Source organism: Panthera tigris, chromosome D1 (genome assembly GCF_018350195.1).
Source record: "Panthera tigris isolate Pti1 chromosome D1, P.tigris_Pti1_mat1.1, whole genome shotgun sequence".
In the NCBI taxonomy this organism is placed as follows: Eukaryota; Metazoa; Chordata; class Mammalia; order Carnivora; family Felidae; genus Panthera; species Panthera tigris.
The window spans coordinates 1898456-1914054 of record NC_056669.1 but is presented as its reverse complement, the minus strand read 5'-3'; the positions used below and the strand labels follow the sequence as shown (position 1 = coordinate 1914054).

At 40.3% G+C, this 15599-nt stretch overlaps 1 protein-coding gene across 3 annotated transcripts in view; it reads right to left on the bottom strand.

Annotated features, from left to right (window-relative positions):
• DYNC2H1 (dynein cytoplasmic 2 heavy chain 1) overlaps positions 1-15599 on the bottom strand; it is a 342976-nt gene that overhangs the window by 117658 nt on the left and 209719 nt on the right. For all 3 annotated transcript variants that reach the window (XR_006208595.1, XM_042959288.1, XM_042959289.1), the window contains exons 81-82: positions 11443-11651; positions 8755-8859 (exon numbers count right to left, since the gene is read on the bottom strand). Coding sequence is in view for 2 of the 3 variants with exons in the window: in XM_042959288.1 (XP_042815222.1) it covers positions 8755-8859; positions 11443-11651 (314 nt within the window). In the remaining variant the exon portion in view is untranslated. The remainder of the gene's footprint in view (positions 1-8754; positions 8860-11442; positions 11652-15599) is intronic.

Here is a 15599-nt window from a genome sequence, read left to right as displayed (position 1 = left end):
TCAGTTGTCCTGCAGAATGTCTCACATTCTGGATCCACTGTTTTTAGTTTGTTCCCTTAACCCCTGGTGTTTCCTGATAACCAAAAATTAGTTCTAAAATCTCAATCAGATTCAAGTTCACTTTTTTAGAAGACACTTTCGGGAAGCGTACTTCATCCTGCGACACATCAGGAGGCACAGGGAGCATGCTCGACTGCTGTCGGCATGCAGGCCGGTCCCTGAGTTCAAGTAGCACCAAATAATCTCTCTCTTGTAAATTTCCCCATCAATCTTCCAAGTAGTGGTTTCAAACTGGGAATCGTGATTTTATGAATCAATGATTTTATTAAGATTTGTAAAAATGATTTTTCAAATTCTGCCATTCCTTCCCTATTATTGAGAATTATTCAATAAAGAAAAACATTCTTTCTCAACTTTTCTTTCATGATCGTGAAATACCATTCACAAAGCAAAGATAAAAGTTTGTTTCCTTTTTAAGAGCTATTTTTCAAATGAAGAGGCATTTTTACTTCTTACTAAACAATAACACATGTAAGCAAAACATCAAATTCATAATATTGGTGAACTTAGCGTTTCTTTATAAACTTTCAAAAATAACAAATATGACATCATTGTGCAAGTCACAAAACTAAAGAGACTGAGAATGTCTTTTGATCCTTTTGTTTTTGTCTCGAGTGGTCTCAGAACTTGAAAAGTAGCAGGTACTCTAACTAGGACCAGCCTACACTTAACAGTCAGAAGTCAATACGTGGTGCAGGAAAGTACACACCACCTCTCTTTGCTGATGGCACTGTTGGCGAAGCTGTGACTTACAAACAAGCTCCTGAAATATGAGGAAATACATTCAACAGAGAAGAGCATCTGGGCTCCCTGATTCCAAAAAATAAATTTACCAGGAACTTGAGACTTCCCTAATAACTGATGAAAAACGTTTTGAGTCAGGATAAGTGCAGCTGCCGAGTTCATAAAAGCCAATCCAACATTGCTAAAATTATTATACTAGCGATTAATCCGCAATCTTAAGCAACAGAAAAACCATCATTAAGAATGAACATAATCTGTATTTCCCTGATAAGGAGTGATGCTGAGCATCTTTTCATGTGCCTGTTAGCCATCTGGAGGTCTTCTTTAGAGAAGTGTCTATTCATGACTTCTGCCCATTTCTTCACTGGATTGTTTGTTTTTCGGGTGTGGAGTTTGGTGAGTTCTTTATAGATTTTAGATACTAGCCCTTTATCCGATATGTCATTTGCAAATATCTTTTCCCATTCTGTCGGTTGCCTTCTAGTGTTGTTGACTCTTTCCTTTGAAGTGCAGAAACTTTTTACCTTCATGAGGTCCCAATAGTTCATTTTTTGCTTTTAATTCCCTTCCCTTTGGAGACGTGTCAAGTAAGAAATTGCTGTGACTGAGGTCAGAGAGGTTTTTTTCCTGCTTTCTCCTCAAGGGTTTTGATGGTTTCCTCACATTCAGGTCCTTCATCCATTTTGAGTTTATTCTGGTGAATGGTGTAAGAAAGTGGTCTAGTTTCATTCTTCTGCATGTTGCTGTCCAGTTCTTCCAGCACCATTTGATAAAGAGACTTTTTTCCATTGGATATTCTTTCCTGCTTTGTCAAAGATCAGTTGGCCATCCATTTGTGGGTCCAATTCTGGAGTCTCTATTCTATTCCATTGGTCCATGTGTCTGTTTTTGTGCCAATACCATGCTGTCTTGATGAGTACAGCTTTGTAGAAGAGGCTAAAGTCTGGGATTGTGATGCCTCCTGCTTTGGTTTTCTTCTTCAATATTACTTTGGCTATTCAGGGTCTTTTGTGGTTCCATACAAATTTTAGGATTGCTTGTTCTAGCTTCGAGGAGAATGCTGGTGCAATTTTGATTGGGATTGCATTGGATGTGTAGATAGCTTTGGGTAGTGTTGACATTTTAACAATTTATTCTTCCAACCCATGAGCACAGAATATTTTTCCATTTCTTTGTATCTTCTTCAATTTCCTTCATAAGCTTTCTATAGTTTTCAGCATACAGATCTTTTACGTCTTTGGTTACGTTCATTCCTAGGTATTTTATGATTCTTGGTGCAATTGTGAATGGAATCAGTTTCTTTGTCTTTCTGCTGCTCCATTATTAGTGTATAAGAATGCAACTGATTTCTGTACATTTTGTATCCTGCGACTTTGCTGAATTCATGTATCAGTTCTAGCAGACTTTTGGTGGAGTCTATCGGGTTTTCCATGTATAATATCATGTCATCTGCAAAAACTGAAAGCTTGACTTCATCTTTGCCAATTTCGAAGCCTTTGATTTCCTTTTGTTGTCTGATTGCTGACGTTAGAACTTCCAACACTATGTTAAACAACAGCGGTGAGAGTGGACATCCCTGTCGTGCTCCTGATATCAGGGGGCAAGCTCTCAGTTTTTCCCCATTGAGGAGGATATTAGCTGTGGGCTTTTCATAAATGGCTTTTATGATGTTTAAGTATGTTCCTTCTATCTCGACTTTCTCGAGGGTCGTGCTAATTAACAAATCAGGAGACTATAGATGCTGAAGAGGATATGGAGAAATGGGAACCCTCTTGCACTGTTGGTGGGAATGCAAACTTGTGCAGACGCTCTGGAAAACAGTGTGGAGGTTCCTCAAAAAATAAAAATAGATCTACCCTATGGCCCAGAAATAGCACTGCTAGGAATTTACCCAAGGGATACAGGAGTGCTGATGCATAAGGGCACTTGTACCCCAATATTTATAGCAGCAGTTTCAACAACAGCCAAATTATGGAAAGAGCCTAAATGTTCATCAACTGATGAATGGATAAAGAAATTGTGGTTTATATAGACAATGGAATGCTACTTGGCAATGAGAAAGAATGAAATATGGCCTTTTGTAGCATGTGGATGGAACTGGGGAGTGTTATGCTAAGTGAAATAAGTCATACAGAGAAAGACAAATACCATATGTTTTCACTCTTATGTGGATCCTGAGAAACTTAACAGAAGACCATGGGGGAGAGGAAGGAAAAAAAAAGGTTAGAGATGGAGGGAGCCAAACCGCAAGAAACTCAAAAAAACTGAAAATAAACTGAGGGTTGATGGGGGGTGGGAGGGAAGGGAAGGTGGGTGATGGGCACTGAGGAGGGCACCTGTTGGGATGAGCACTGGGTGTTGTATGTAAATCAATTTGACAATAAAATTTCATAATAAAAAAAAAGAAAAAAAAGAATGAACACAAATCCTTTTAAGAACTTTGCTATGAAGCTGCTATTGAGTCTTAAAGAATCATAAAGTTCTGGAACTTCACGCCATGTTAGGGAAAAAAAAAACTGAATACGTAGCTCACACTTAAAAATATATAGCTCTTGTAGGAAAATAAGTAAGCTAACTTAATTGAACCTCTTTTTCTAAACGAATTATAGCTAGTAAGGGATTTCATCAGTAAAAGCTGCCTCCCCAAACTTGCTGGCAGTTTCGAGCAGCAGCACAGGCGTCCCTCCCACACCAGCTCTCTGACAGGTCTTATCCCCCAAGGTCAGCGCCACACAGCAGGCCAGTTCCTAAGGTGTTTCAGTCACGAGGCTCATCATTGTGTGGCCCCCCGCTGCCCCTGCTGTCTCCTGGCCTCACATCCCACCATGTCGCTCCCTCCAAATGGGCTGCAGACACATCTGTCTCACTGCTGTCCCTGCACTTAAAAATCAGGGATGGCCCATAAATACACAGAAGGATATTCAATCTCAAAATTAAGAAATACAAGCTAAGACCACACCGAGATAGCAGTGTAACCCATCAGTTTAACAAATATGAAGGCATCCAAAAATACCACCTGGTGGGAATTAAAGGGTGTGGACACAAGACCTTCTGGGGACAGTGTACAGTAGCACAGAACTGAAACCATGCGCACACGGTCCATTTGGGGATGCACATCGTGAGAAACTCCTGCACTCGACAGACCATGAGATGTACACACAGGTACACAGCAACATCGTGTGTAACAGTGCGGCATTTACATAATTATATGTACATTATGTAATATACATGATGTTATTATGATTATACTGCAGTAATAATGAATGAAACTACAGCTAAGCCAGTGAACTACACACCTTAGAAAAATAATGTAAAATGAGATATGCTAGTCCTAGAACACCACACGAAAGACACTGTTTTATAATTTAAAAAGTAGCGGGGCACATGGGTGGCTCAGTCACTTAAACATTCAACTTCGGCTCAGGTCATGATCTCATGGTTCATGAGTTCGAGCCCCGCATCAGGCTCTGTGCTGACAGCTCAGAGCCTGGAGGCTGCTTCACATTCTGTGTCTCCCTCTCCACCCCCGGCTCCCCCTGCCGACCGCGCTCTCTCTTTCTCTCTCTCTCTTGTTTATTTTTGAGAGAGAGAGAGAGAGAGCGAGCGAGCATGAACGGGGAAGGGTCAGAGAGAGAGGGAAACACAGAATCTGAAGCAGGCTCCAGGCTCCAAGCTGTCAGCAAGGAGCCCGACGCGGGGCTCAAACTCACAGACTGTGAGATCATGACCTGAGCTGAAGTCGGAGGCTCAACTGACTGAGCCACCCAGGCGCCCCTAAAAAAAATTTTTTTAATTATCTAAAGGAAGCAATATACTTGTAAGAACAAGTGTGTGTGTGTGTGTAAATGCATGCATGTAATACAAATGTTTAAGAAGTACAAAGGTATTAAAGAAGTTTAAAACAAAAGTGAATGGTAGCTCCTTTAGCAGAAAGGGAGATGAACAGAAGAATCATGTAAGTTGATTCAAGCTATTGGTAATATCCTTGTTCTTGCCTGTTGGTTTAGGAGTCTCATTACATCATTATACTTTTTTTTTTTTAACGTTTATTTATTTTTGAGACAGAGAGAGACAGAACATGAATGGGGGAGGGGCAGAGAGGGAGACACAGAATCGGAAACAGGCCCCAGGCTCCGAGCCGTCAGCCCAGAGCCTGACGCGGGGCTCGAACTCACGGACTGCAAGATCGTGACCTGAGCCGAAGTCGGACGCTTAACCGACTGAGCCACCCAGGCGCCCCACATCATCATACTTTTTAATATGAATTTTATATATATATATATATATATATATATATATATATATATATATATATATATATATATATGTTACATATGTAATCCTTTATATAGATCAAAGACAGTGTTTTGAAAAGATAGTAAAAATTTCAGAAATAAAGAAACACACACAGGTCCTGCAGAAACATGCATCTTAAGAGAAAAATGAAGCCCATTCAAAGGAGAAGCAGTACCAAGGTTTGCGGGAAGTTGCTATTTAAAGTAAGTCTGAAAGGCCTTCGTGATGATGTCACCTAAAGGGAATAAAAGAGCAAGCCATGCAGATATCCAGGGATGAACGAATGTGAGGATTTCGTGCGACTCGGAATAGCAACGTGAGAAATTCTCAGTTTCTCACAACTGTAGTACAGATGCTTTCAAAGTTGAGGGTGCCTACGAATTCATGCCAAAACAGATTCCAAAGCCCCGCTCCTCAACAGTCCTATTTTACACATCTTGGATGCTGCTTAGCAATCCACCTATTGAAGATAAACTTGCCAAATAATTCTCATGTAAGTGGCCAGCACCACCACCCTCAGATATTTTCCAGGCTTTAACTTAGAAAAACAATTATGTCAGTTTGAGGATTAATCTACATCTGCAATCGTGGGTGAACAGTTAAATATAAAAAGAGGGAAAGAAAAGAAAAAAACGGTAAAGACGTGGGTCTGTTGCTTTTACAGTGACAAGGAGACAAATCTGGGAAAAAGAAAGAGAAAACAACAGATCTGGGTCTCTGAGATCTTACAGACCTACGGCCCGTTGTTGTGAAGGGAACAGTAATGTAAAGAGGTGGAGTCACAAACCGGGGCTGGGTGTTACTGGAGCAGACAAGTGCGTGTGGTTACGGAACACGGCTCCCACAAGAACCAAGTAGATAACCTTGTTACTTCTCCGAGTACTTCATTCTGGCTTTGAGGTTTCACCAATATGGTTAAAGCCTCACGTTCCTTATCGATTTTACATACCTTAATATCCAATTTCTGGTGGGAATTTTTAATCCCCAAGCCTTAGAAATACTATGAGGTTCCTTCATCCATCACATGGTCTTATTCACTTGTTTGCAGCTGTAATTTTTTATGCTGCTACTTTCTCAATTCTTTGCAAAGTGAATGAACATTTGTAGCGAGTACCTGATCTCCACCAGCCTCAGTGCCAGATGTTGTCCCACTGCACACACTGCGTGGGTAGGAGTCATGATGGCCCCTCTTCTACACAGCCTCATCCTCTACGAGTTTAAGGTATCACCATGAGTTTAAGATACGCAGGTACCATGGTATTTAGATCAACAATGGACACAAATTCTACTTAGTCTTGTAATGAATATTCACTATAAAATCACGATGGCACTTTTGAATCACAATGAGGAAGTGGTACATCTTTCATGAAGCAGTGAATTAGGGAATTATTTGGGCAAAAACTGTTGCTTGCGCTAAAGACTCTTAAGTCTAGCTATAAAGCAATTTCTAAGCTCTGAAGGATTCCTGAGAATACAGATGACGGATAATACTCCACAGGCAGCTCATTTAAACTGCATTACATTTTAATGTCAAGATACTTGAGATTTTCTTAACTTTTCAAATATTTCATTAATTTATTCACTTATCTTCCAGACTCCCCATTCATAAAGTTTATTAAAATACAGGTTTGTCATTAAGATATGACCTGAGTTCCTAGGTCAACAGGTGACAAAATGCAAAAAAGACTATTTTACCAAAGACGTTTACCTAGCAAAAGGGTTTTTCTCCCCCACGAAAAGGAGGCGGTGCGAAACAGGAAACCTCTATGGAGAGAAGTATGGACTCTCATGATGGAAGAGGGCTGGAACCGCCATGGGGGCAGGCCGGGCTGTGTGCACGTGAACTCATGCTCACTGACCCGGTTCGTTCACCTACTAAGAGTGTGATCTTGGGAAAAATAATCTCCTGTGGCCTCGATCTTCTCAACTGTAAAGTGAGTTCAATAATGACCCTCATATCACAGTATTGTTTTCAGAGTTAAATGAGGTAATGCATGTAAAGTGCTTAGCAAAGCCAAATTCGGAAGGCAGGTAAGTACGAAACTATCACCACCACTACCATCGTCATGATAAACGTGTATTAACAAGGACCTAAACGACACTACATGGGAGAATACAAAAATCATGATTTAAAAAAGACCTAAGTAAAGCTATTGACTGACACTGCTTAGTAATATGATGTCAGGAGTGCACACAGTACAGGACATCATTTTAGGAAAACTAACTGTTCTGAGACAAAAGGGATTCTACAAACCAGTTTTCAAATCTATTTTTCTCCTTGCTGCTAATGTCTTATGACCAGAACTAGCCTTCATTTCCTCAAAACATCCTAATTTTCTCCTTTATTCCTAGATCATGATTCTTATACAATGCCTATGTGATTCATGCTTCCACTATTAAATCTGGGAGGAGCCTCTGACTGAAACATCCCGTGTAAAGCAGACCAGGCGATCCTGTGATGCACCGCCTCAAGCAATCACACCTGGCTAGCATTGAGAAGACCAGGAAAACATGTCATTAGCATCCTGTTAACTTGCAAGCTGCTTATTCATTCCATTTCCTCATTTTTTCTTTCTTAAAAAGGAAATGCCAACACTGACCTAAACAAAAAAATCGTAAAATGCCAAAAGATGGCTTAAAAATGCAATGTTGATGTTAAATGAAAGGCATGCCAGGTAAAATAACAGACACTGAAAAATACTCTTTAGTTATTTTCCAAAGAAATTATTTCAATCTTTTGAATTCTTGACACACACAGTAAGGATGGCCAATACATTTTCTAATAATTAAGGAAGTTTTGACTCTTCTGCAGTATCCTGTTCTGTTTAAAAAGGTTTATCTTACATAGAAAGGTGCAAAGAAGATGTTTACAGCAGCACTATCGACAACAGCCAAAATACGGAGAGAGTCCAACTGTTCCTTGACTGATGAATGGATAAAGGAGATGTGGTGTGTACACACACACACACACACACACACACACACACACACACAGAGGACTATTACTCAGCCATCAAAAGGAATGAAATCTTGCCATTTGCAATGACGTGGATGGAACCAGAGTGTGTTACGCTAAGTGAAATAAGTCAGAGAAAGACAAATCTCATATGATCTCACTCATGTGTGGAATCTAATAAATAAAACAAGTGAACAAAAGGAAAAGAGAGAGGGCAACAAGAAACAGACTCCTCACTCTAGAGATCACACTGCTGGTCACCAGCAGGGAGGTGGGTGGGGGATGGGGGTGAAGGAGGGCACTTGTGGTGACGCACACCAGGTGATGTGTGCAAGTGTTCAGTCACAATATTGTACATCTGAAACTAATACTACACTGTATGGTTAAAAATTCGGGAATTGAAATTTAAAAACTTAAAAAAAAGTAGCCTGAAAATAATCACAAGAGGTAAAATACATATATTTTGGATGAGGCGATAGTGTTCAGTGTGTTATTTTACTAATTTTGACAAATCTCTTAATATAGAGCCATTTGGCTCCTTTAAAATTTATTTAGGGTGGGACCGGAATGTACTGTGCTAAATAAAATAAAAATTTTCAGTATGAGCTTGTGGGGTCTGTAGATTAAAGCAAGTCTCATCCTGTTGCTCTCAGGCTCCCGAGCGACATTTCCCTCCAGCACCCCTTGTCCTAGGTTACCTGAGAACTGATCATGCGCTGAGCCGAGCGAGCAATGTTGGCAGGAAGACCGAAGAAACTAGGCTTGTCGTCCTCCGGAAGCTTTTCGATGAGAGCACGGTAGTCCTAAATGTGAACAAGTGGAAACCAGCTTTTCGGTAAGCACTGAACTTACAACCACTGAAAACAGATACTGGCAAGTACTGAAGTATCGGTTATTCACATGATTACGCTTTCCAGGTCAATCTCCCTTTCAGTCTGGGTAACACTCACTTAGTCATCTTCAGAAAATATGCTCATTACCACTTGTTCATCCCTAGCTTATGTGATACTGGATTTTTTACATTCAACTCCGCACATTCGAAGGGACCCTGCACTTATTAAACCGAACTACCTGAGTGGCTGTGGCTACTGTGTCAGATGTCACATAACATGTTTCCAGGAAAGCCCTGTGATTACTTACCACGCATCCGACCCACGACCTATGTGCAGAGCGCAGCTCCGCTTACCCTAAGATAAATATTCCTGACACCCCAGAAACCTCCATACACTTACTCTGGAAAGCAAAAAGCTCTCTGTAAACACTTTCCATAAAGCCATTACACAGTCAGTCCTCAGTCCGCTGGTGAAGTGTAATGAAATGCACTGATAATCCTCTCATTTCACCCCAAATTACTGTCAGCATTGCAAAGGCTCAATTTACCAAGCACAGTTAGAGTCAAAACTCTAGATGAGAAACAAGTGTGGACCAAGAGGGAGAAATTATTCGGTTTGGCTCAAGGGTAAGACCTGTTTTGTTTGCTTGCTGTCAGGAAGAACGAATTATTTTCAAGGGGACACTGCGTGTGCGTCTACACCATTCTTGCTGAACTAGGAGGAACAGCTGTTAAAGAGACTCCAGCATTCTTTCCCATCCTTGGCGGCTGTCTGACAACTATTTCCAGGGCAACGGTTGAACTCCAGGAAGCCCAGGGCCTGCAAACCTGTCAAATTTTGGAAAGGCATGCTTTTTTTTTTTTGGAAATCTTTCCCATCTGGTCTGTAAGCGAACACTGGTTAACTTCGTCAAACCGTCGAATCCCAATACATAGAGGGGTGTAAGCACGTGCGTACAGGAGCACCCAGGGCAGGCTTGTATATGCGTGTGCAATGTAGGGCACACGCAGGTGTCATCACCCGCCCGGGAAGCTCTGGCTTCCTCCTTCTGTAGGACTCTACTAGACAGAAAGCCGAACACTGATTCTCACAAATCATCCTATAAATACAGAGCAACTTTTGTCTATCACTTCCCTTTGTTCATTTCAAAATGGCTGTCAACCTCTCTCATCTCTACTGGCTACGTCTGCTCTCCCCGACAACTGTACACTGACACGTTTCTTCCGTAACACGCAGCTGCACGTCCACACGGATTTCTCCGCGCTTCGAGGCAAAAGAATGCCCCATGAGAGCATTTATGCAAAGCTCAAAAACAGGTGAAACTAACATCGGTATTAGAAGGGCCTCATCTGTGAGGGGGACGCGGCAATGACAGGGGGCAGGAGGAGGACATGTGGGGAGCTGGTCACGTTCTGTTTCCGGATCCCAGCACTGGTTACACTCACATGCTCAGCGTATAAAATTCACTGCCGAGGACATTAATGATGTGCACTTTCTGTGGGGCTTTTACTTTTCAGTTTAAACCTCAAATAGAGAGGGGAGACCAGTCAGTGCACTGTGTGAAATGAGCGCGCCATGAATAGCCATGTGACGCCTCTATTTGCTGGGTGAGGCCCTCTCGCTAGGAGGTCAGCCCCACAGACGCCCCCGGTGCCCACATGGTCTGGAACAGGGACACCGGCAGGCACACGGATATTTGGGGGGCGCTTAGTCATGTACTGAATACATGACTAAATGAGTGAAAGATACTGAAAAACAAAACAGACGGGATACTTAACAGGTAAGACATTTGGTAATATATTCAATATTGGTTTCGAAACTTTTACTTTTGACAATTATGTCACTGAAACAAAAGAATCTTCTTGAAAAATACTTAGATGACAAAAAAAAAATGCATAATTCCGAGAGAAGTATACAACTGAATATGTATCCCTGTAATTCATGAAGAGATAAATGATTTTAATGTTCTAGGACATTATTTGGACTTTAAGCCAAGATTAAGTTTGAGGCCACATAAATGAGACTTGACATCTTTCGGGCCACATTTTGTGCTACTTTGTGGAAAAGAGGACTTCATCCTACCGGCTTTTGTGGGATGACTCAAGGTGGAAAGCTCCAGCTGGCTAAAGTAAATACCCCTCAACGACACCAAGAGTGTATCCCTCATATGGTTAGAGTTGATTTAAATTTATAAGCCAGCAAATGATGACAGATTTGTTAAAGAGTGTTGGACTTCTTTCAGTTTCCCTGTGCCCACTGGGAACTCGTGGACCCTCTCCTTGTGGATCTTCACAGTGCTCTTGCATTTGTAACATTTCCTGTGGCCACTCCCTCCAAGATTTCCCTACACACTGCATCCGGTTATCATCAATCTCCTGTAAGTATTCACAAGTGTGTAAGACACCAGAAATAGGCCGCACAGTGCATAACAATAATCCATACTTGTGAAAGGGAATTACTTGTGCATTTGAAAATAAACATGTATGTATTCAACAATTTAAGAAAAGGATTCAAGTATTTGGGAATGGATTACACACGATGAATTTTACCTACCAGAATGCTGCAGGATTTGGGGAGAGATATGGAATATGGAAAAACACTTTTCTTGTTCCTTTGGTTTGAAACATCAATTATTGAAGAATTAAAAAACTGTTTCAGGTATGACTGAAGAACTCTAAGGTCAAAATAGTTATCTATGCGTCCGCCATAAATAGCATTTTCAAGTAAACCGTGTAAAAATTCCCACTGAACATCTTTGGTACCTAGAATTTTAAAACAAACTTTTATTAGCTTTATTTCTAACATATTAGAAATATTCTAAAAATATTCTAAATTATTCTGAGATATTAACTAAATTCTTGTCTCCAGTTATATTTATAGGATATGACAATATACATTTAAACCAAGTTAAATCATTCCTTACAATCTCACTAATATGAATGTAAAGCTCATTAATAAATTCTTAATAATAATTAATATTAATATAATCATAGAACGGCTAGTATGTATTGAGATTATTTAATCAAGTAAAATTCCCCAAATGTCACTTAAGCCTCATAACATAGAAATATTAAAAAGATGTAATTATACTGATGAATAAATTGAGGAATAGAGGCTGAGTGACCAAAATCAGAAAGTCACGCAGTCCCAAAGATCTGGACCCAAAGCTGTACTCTTATCGACCACACAGCACTGCCTCCTCAGATGCGAAAGTCCTATTTAGAATATATCCAAAGCCTGTTTTTATATAACGATGAAAATCTCAGTTCATAAAAAAAAATCTGAATAAGGAAACTTGAAAAAATCACTTCACATATTATAATCCTCTAAATGTCCTGATTTTAACAGTCAACTGTCCATTTCCTATTCTAGTAAAGAAATGTAGTATAAAACAACACGAGACTCTCAAGTCATTATTTCATTTTGCGACAAAAGCATTCTCTTAACCACAGTTCAGTGGTAATTTTAAAATGTAAGAATTAAACCTCGCGTCCGCAGTAACTATAGGAAACCATTACATTTATAGTAGCTGGTTCCCCTCACTACTAGCAGGGCTGGTCTAGTTGCATTTGATTACTATAAAGTCCGAGATCGCACAAAGATGGATGTCTGTGCTATTTCAGGCCACACACAGCGCACAGGTGATTGAGGTGGCCTCCTGCAGGGCAGGGCGTCTGCAGCATGGAAGACTGATTAAAGTTGCTTCCTGCCTACATCTTATGATCAACAGTGGCCAAACAGCTCTAACAAGGGACTTCACCAGGACTCCATTTTCTAGTGCTACCTTGTTTTTTACTAAGTAATATATTAGTAATGGAAAAGCGATTCATGCATAGGTAGGCCACCAGGGCACAGAGAAACATTAATGGACCTTCAATCTATAAAATACAACTAGCTATTATGTAAAATATATTTTATATAACTTTTAAGATCTTATGTGTCTTACACCCACTGTTCTCAAGGTGAGTTTTGTTTAAGATTAAAAAACCAGAACTGAAATTATAGCAATAGCAAAAACAGTCAATTACTGCTAACTTACTCAATATAGTCAATGTACTAAATATCAAATGCTTCATGGGGCTTTTCTCATTCAACCTTCTCAAAAATTGAATCAATGGACATGCATCTGCTATCACCCTATTTTACAGATCAGGAAACTCAGGCATCAAGATTATACATGTGGCCCGGGTCTTATGAGCTACATAATTTCTCACCCATATAATTAGAGCTTTTTCTCTTTTTTGTACTTAATTGTGTACATGCGAAGAAATTCTAGAATCCTAAGATTATACAGTTAGATTTTTACCATGAGATGCACTATCACTTTAAAGCACGGGCCTCTTATTCACAACTCAGTGGTGTGATATGTGTAAAAAATAATGTGAGGCTATTAATTAATTCCATCACAAGTGTCAAACATAATGACAAATCATTCAAACTCCTTGCTTTGGTATCCTCATCCTCAAAGGGCACTAATAATGATGATCTCATAGTGATACTATAAAAATAAAATAAAGTTTAAAGCATTTTGAAAAATTATGGAAATAGCCCAAGTGTCCACTGACTAATGAATGGATAGAGAAGATGCGGTGTATGTATACAATGGAATATTCCTCAGCCATCAAAAAGAATGAAATTTTGCCATTTGCAAGGACATGGATGGAACTAGAATGTATTATGCTAAGCACAATTAGTCACAGAAAGACAAATATCATATGATTTCATTCATATGTGGAATTTAAGAAACAAAACAGATGAACTTATGGGAAGTGTGGGAATAAAAAGAGGAGGGGAAAAAACCACAAGAGACTCTTAACGACAGAGAACAAACTGAGGGTCGATGGAGGAAAGAGGGTGGGGGATGGGCTAGATTAGTGATGGGGACTAAGGAGAGCACCTGTGATGAGCACTGGGCATTGTGTGTAAGTGATGAATCACTAAATTAAGTTCCTGAAACCAACACTACAGTGCATATTAACTGGAATTTATTTATTTTTAAAGTTTATTTATTTATTTTAGAGAGAGAGAGTGCGAGCGAGCAAGCGAAGGAGTGAGAATGAGTAAACACAAGCCAGGGGGGAGCAGAGAGAAACGGAGAATCCCAAGAAGGCTCCATGCTGTCACCACAGAGCCTGGCGTGGGACTTTATCTCATGAATCATGAGATCATAACCTGAGCTGAAACCAAGTCAGATGCTTAACCGACTGAGCCACCCAGGTGCCCCTAACTAAAAGGAATTTAAAGAAACATTTGAGGGGCACCTGGGTGGCTCAGTCAGTTAAGCGTCCGACTTCAGCTCAGGTCATGATCTCGCAGTTTGTGGGTTCAAACCCCATGTCGGGTTTTATGCTGACAGCTGGGAGCCTGGAGCCTGGTTCAGATTTTGTGTCTCTCTCTCTCTGTCCCTACTCCGTTCACACTCTGTCTCTTTCACTCTCTCAAAAATAAATAAACATTAAAAACTTTAAAGAAAAACTTGAAAATACAAAGAAACAGAAAAATGACCAAGTTTCAATGCAAGCTAAAGCCTTAGTGCATACTGTATTAATACTGAAAACAATCACTCGAAGAGTCAGAAAAGTGGCTACCCTTGGCATGCACTAGGGCACTGTGGGGTCATGTGTATCAAGGAGCAGGGGAGGCGCTTCTGGAAGGTTGGTAACACTCTGTTGAACTGGGGTTAATTACAAAGATTCAATATACGCCCATTTACTAAATTTTAAGTTCATATACACTTTTACCACGTGTAATTGAGAAATCTGTACCATGCAGAAAAACTCACTTAGAATGTTATTTGGCATTCACTAATGGTGAACAAACGAGTGTCCCACCTACCCCTACATACAGACTCAACACAAACATATCCAAATTGTTACTGAAGGTAGCAGCGAGATCATCACCACCCCCACAGGACCCACATGTCCACCGACAGAAGTCACATGATCAAAGAATGACACACTATATTGCACTGAGAATAAATGACCTGTACCTGCATGTAACCATACAGACGAATCTCTCAAGACAACGTGAACTGAAAGAACCTAAGGACTAAGCAGTACATGACGTACGATCCCAGCTGTAAGAACACAGGCAAAATTGCTGTATATAGTAAGAGATGCCTGGTGTTTACCACAGGAGCGGAGGGACAGGGCAGTGGGGGTGGCGGTGGGGGTTGGGGATGGTCATGACCAGAAGGCAGTATGAGATAGAGTGGAATCAGAATTACTGGTGATGTTATTTCTTGATTAAGGTGCTGGCTACATGAGTCTGCTCATTTTCTGGAAATTTCACTGAGATATGATCTTCTAAGTACTTTTTGTACATATATCATTTAAAACTTTAATGTCATAAACATATAAATTAAACCGGGACTTGGCTACATACTAGATGTCCATCCCTATCATTCTGCCAAAGATATGCTACAGAATAATTTCTGGTATCTGATATTAATTCAACTAACAATAATTGAGTGTGTACCCTGGGTCCTGCTACAGGCATTAAGGACATACAGCCAAAAACTTTGCTTTAAGGTAGATGGCGCTCTAGTGGGGACAGATGAACAAGGTCGCACTGACATGCTCCAACAACACAACAGAACAAGTGGGTAGAGAAGAGCTTTTACAAATGACTTAGATTTGGTGGTAATGCAAAGCTTTTCTGAAGAAGAGCCCCGAAGCAGAGATGTGAACGAAGGGATCACGTAGAGGCAC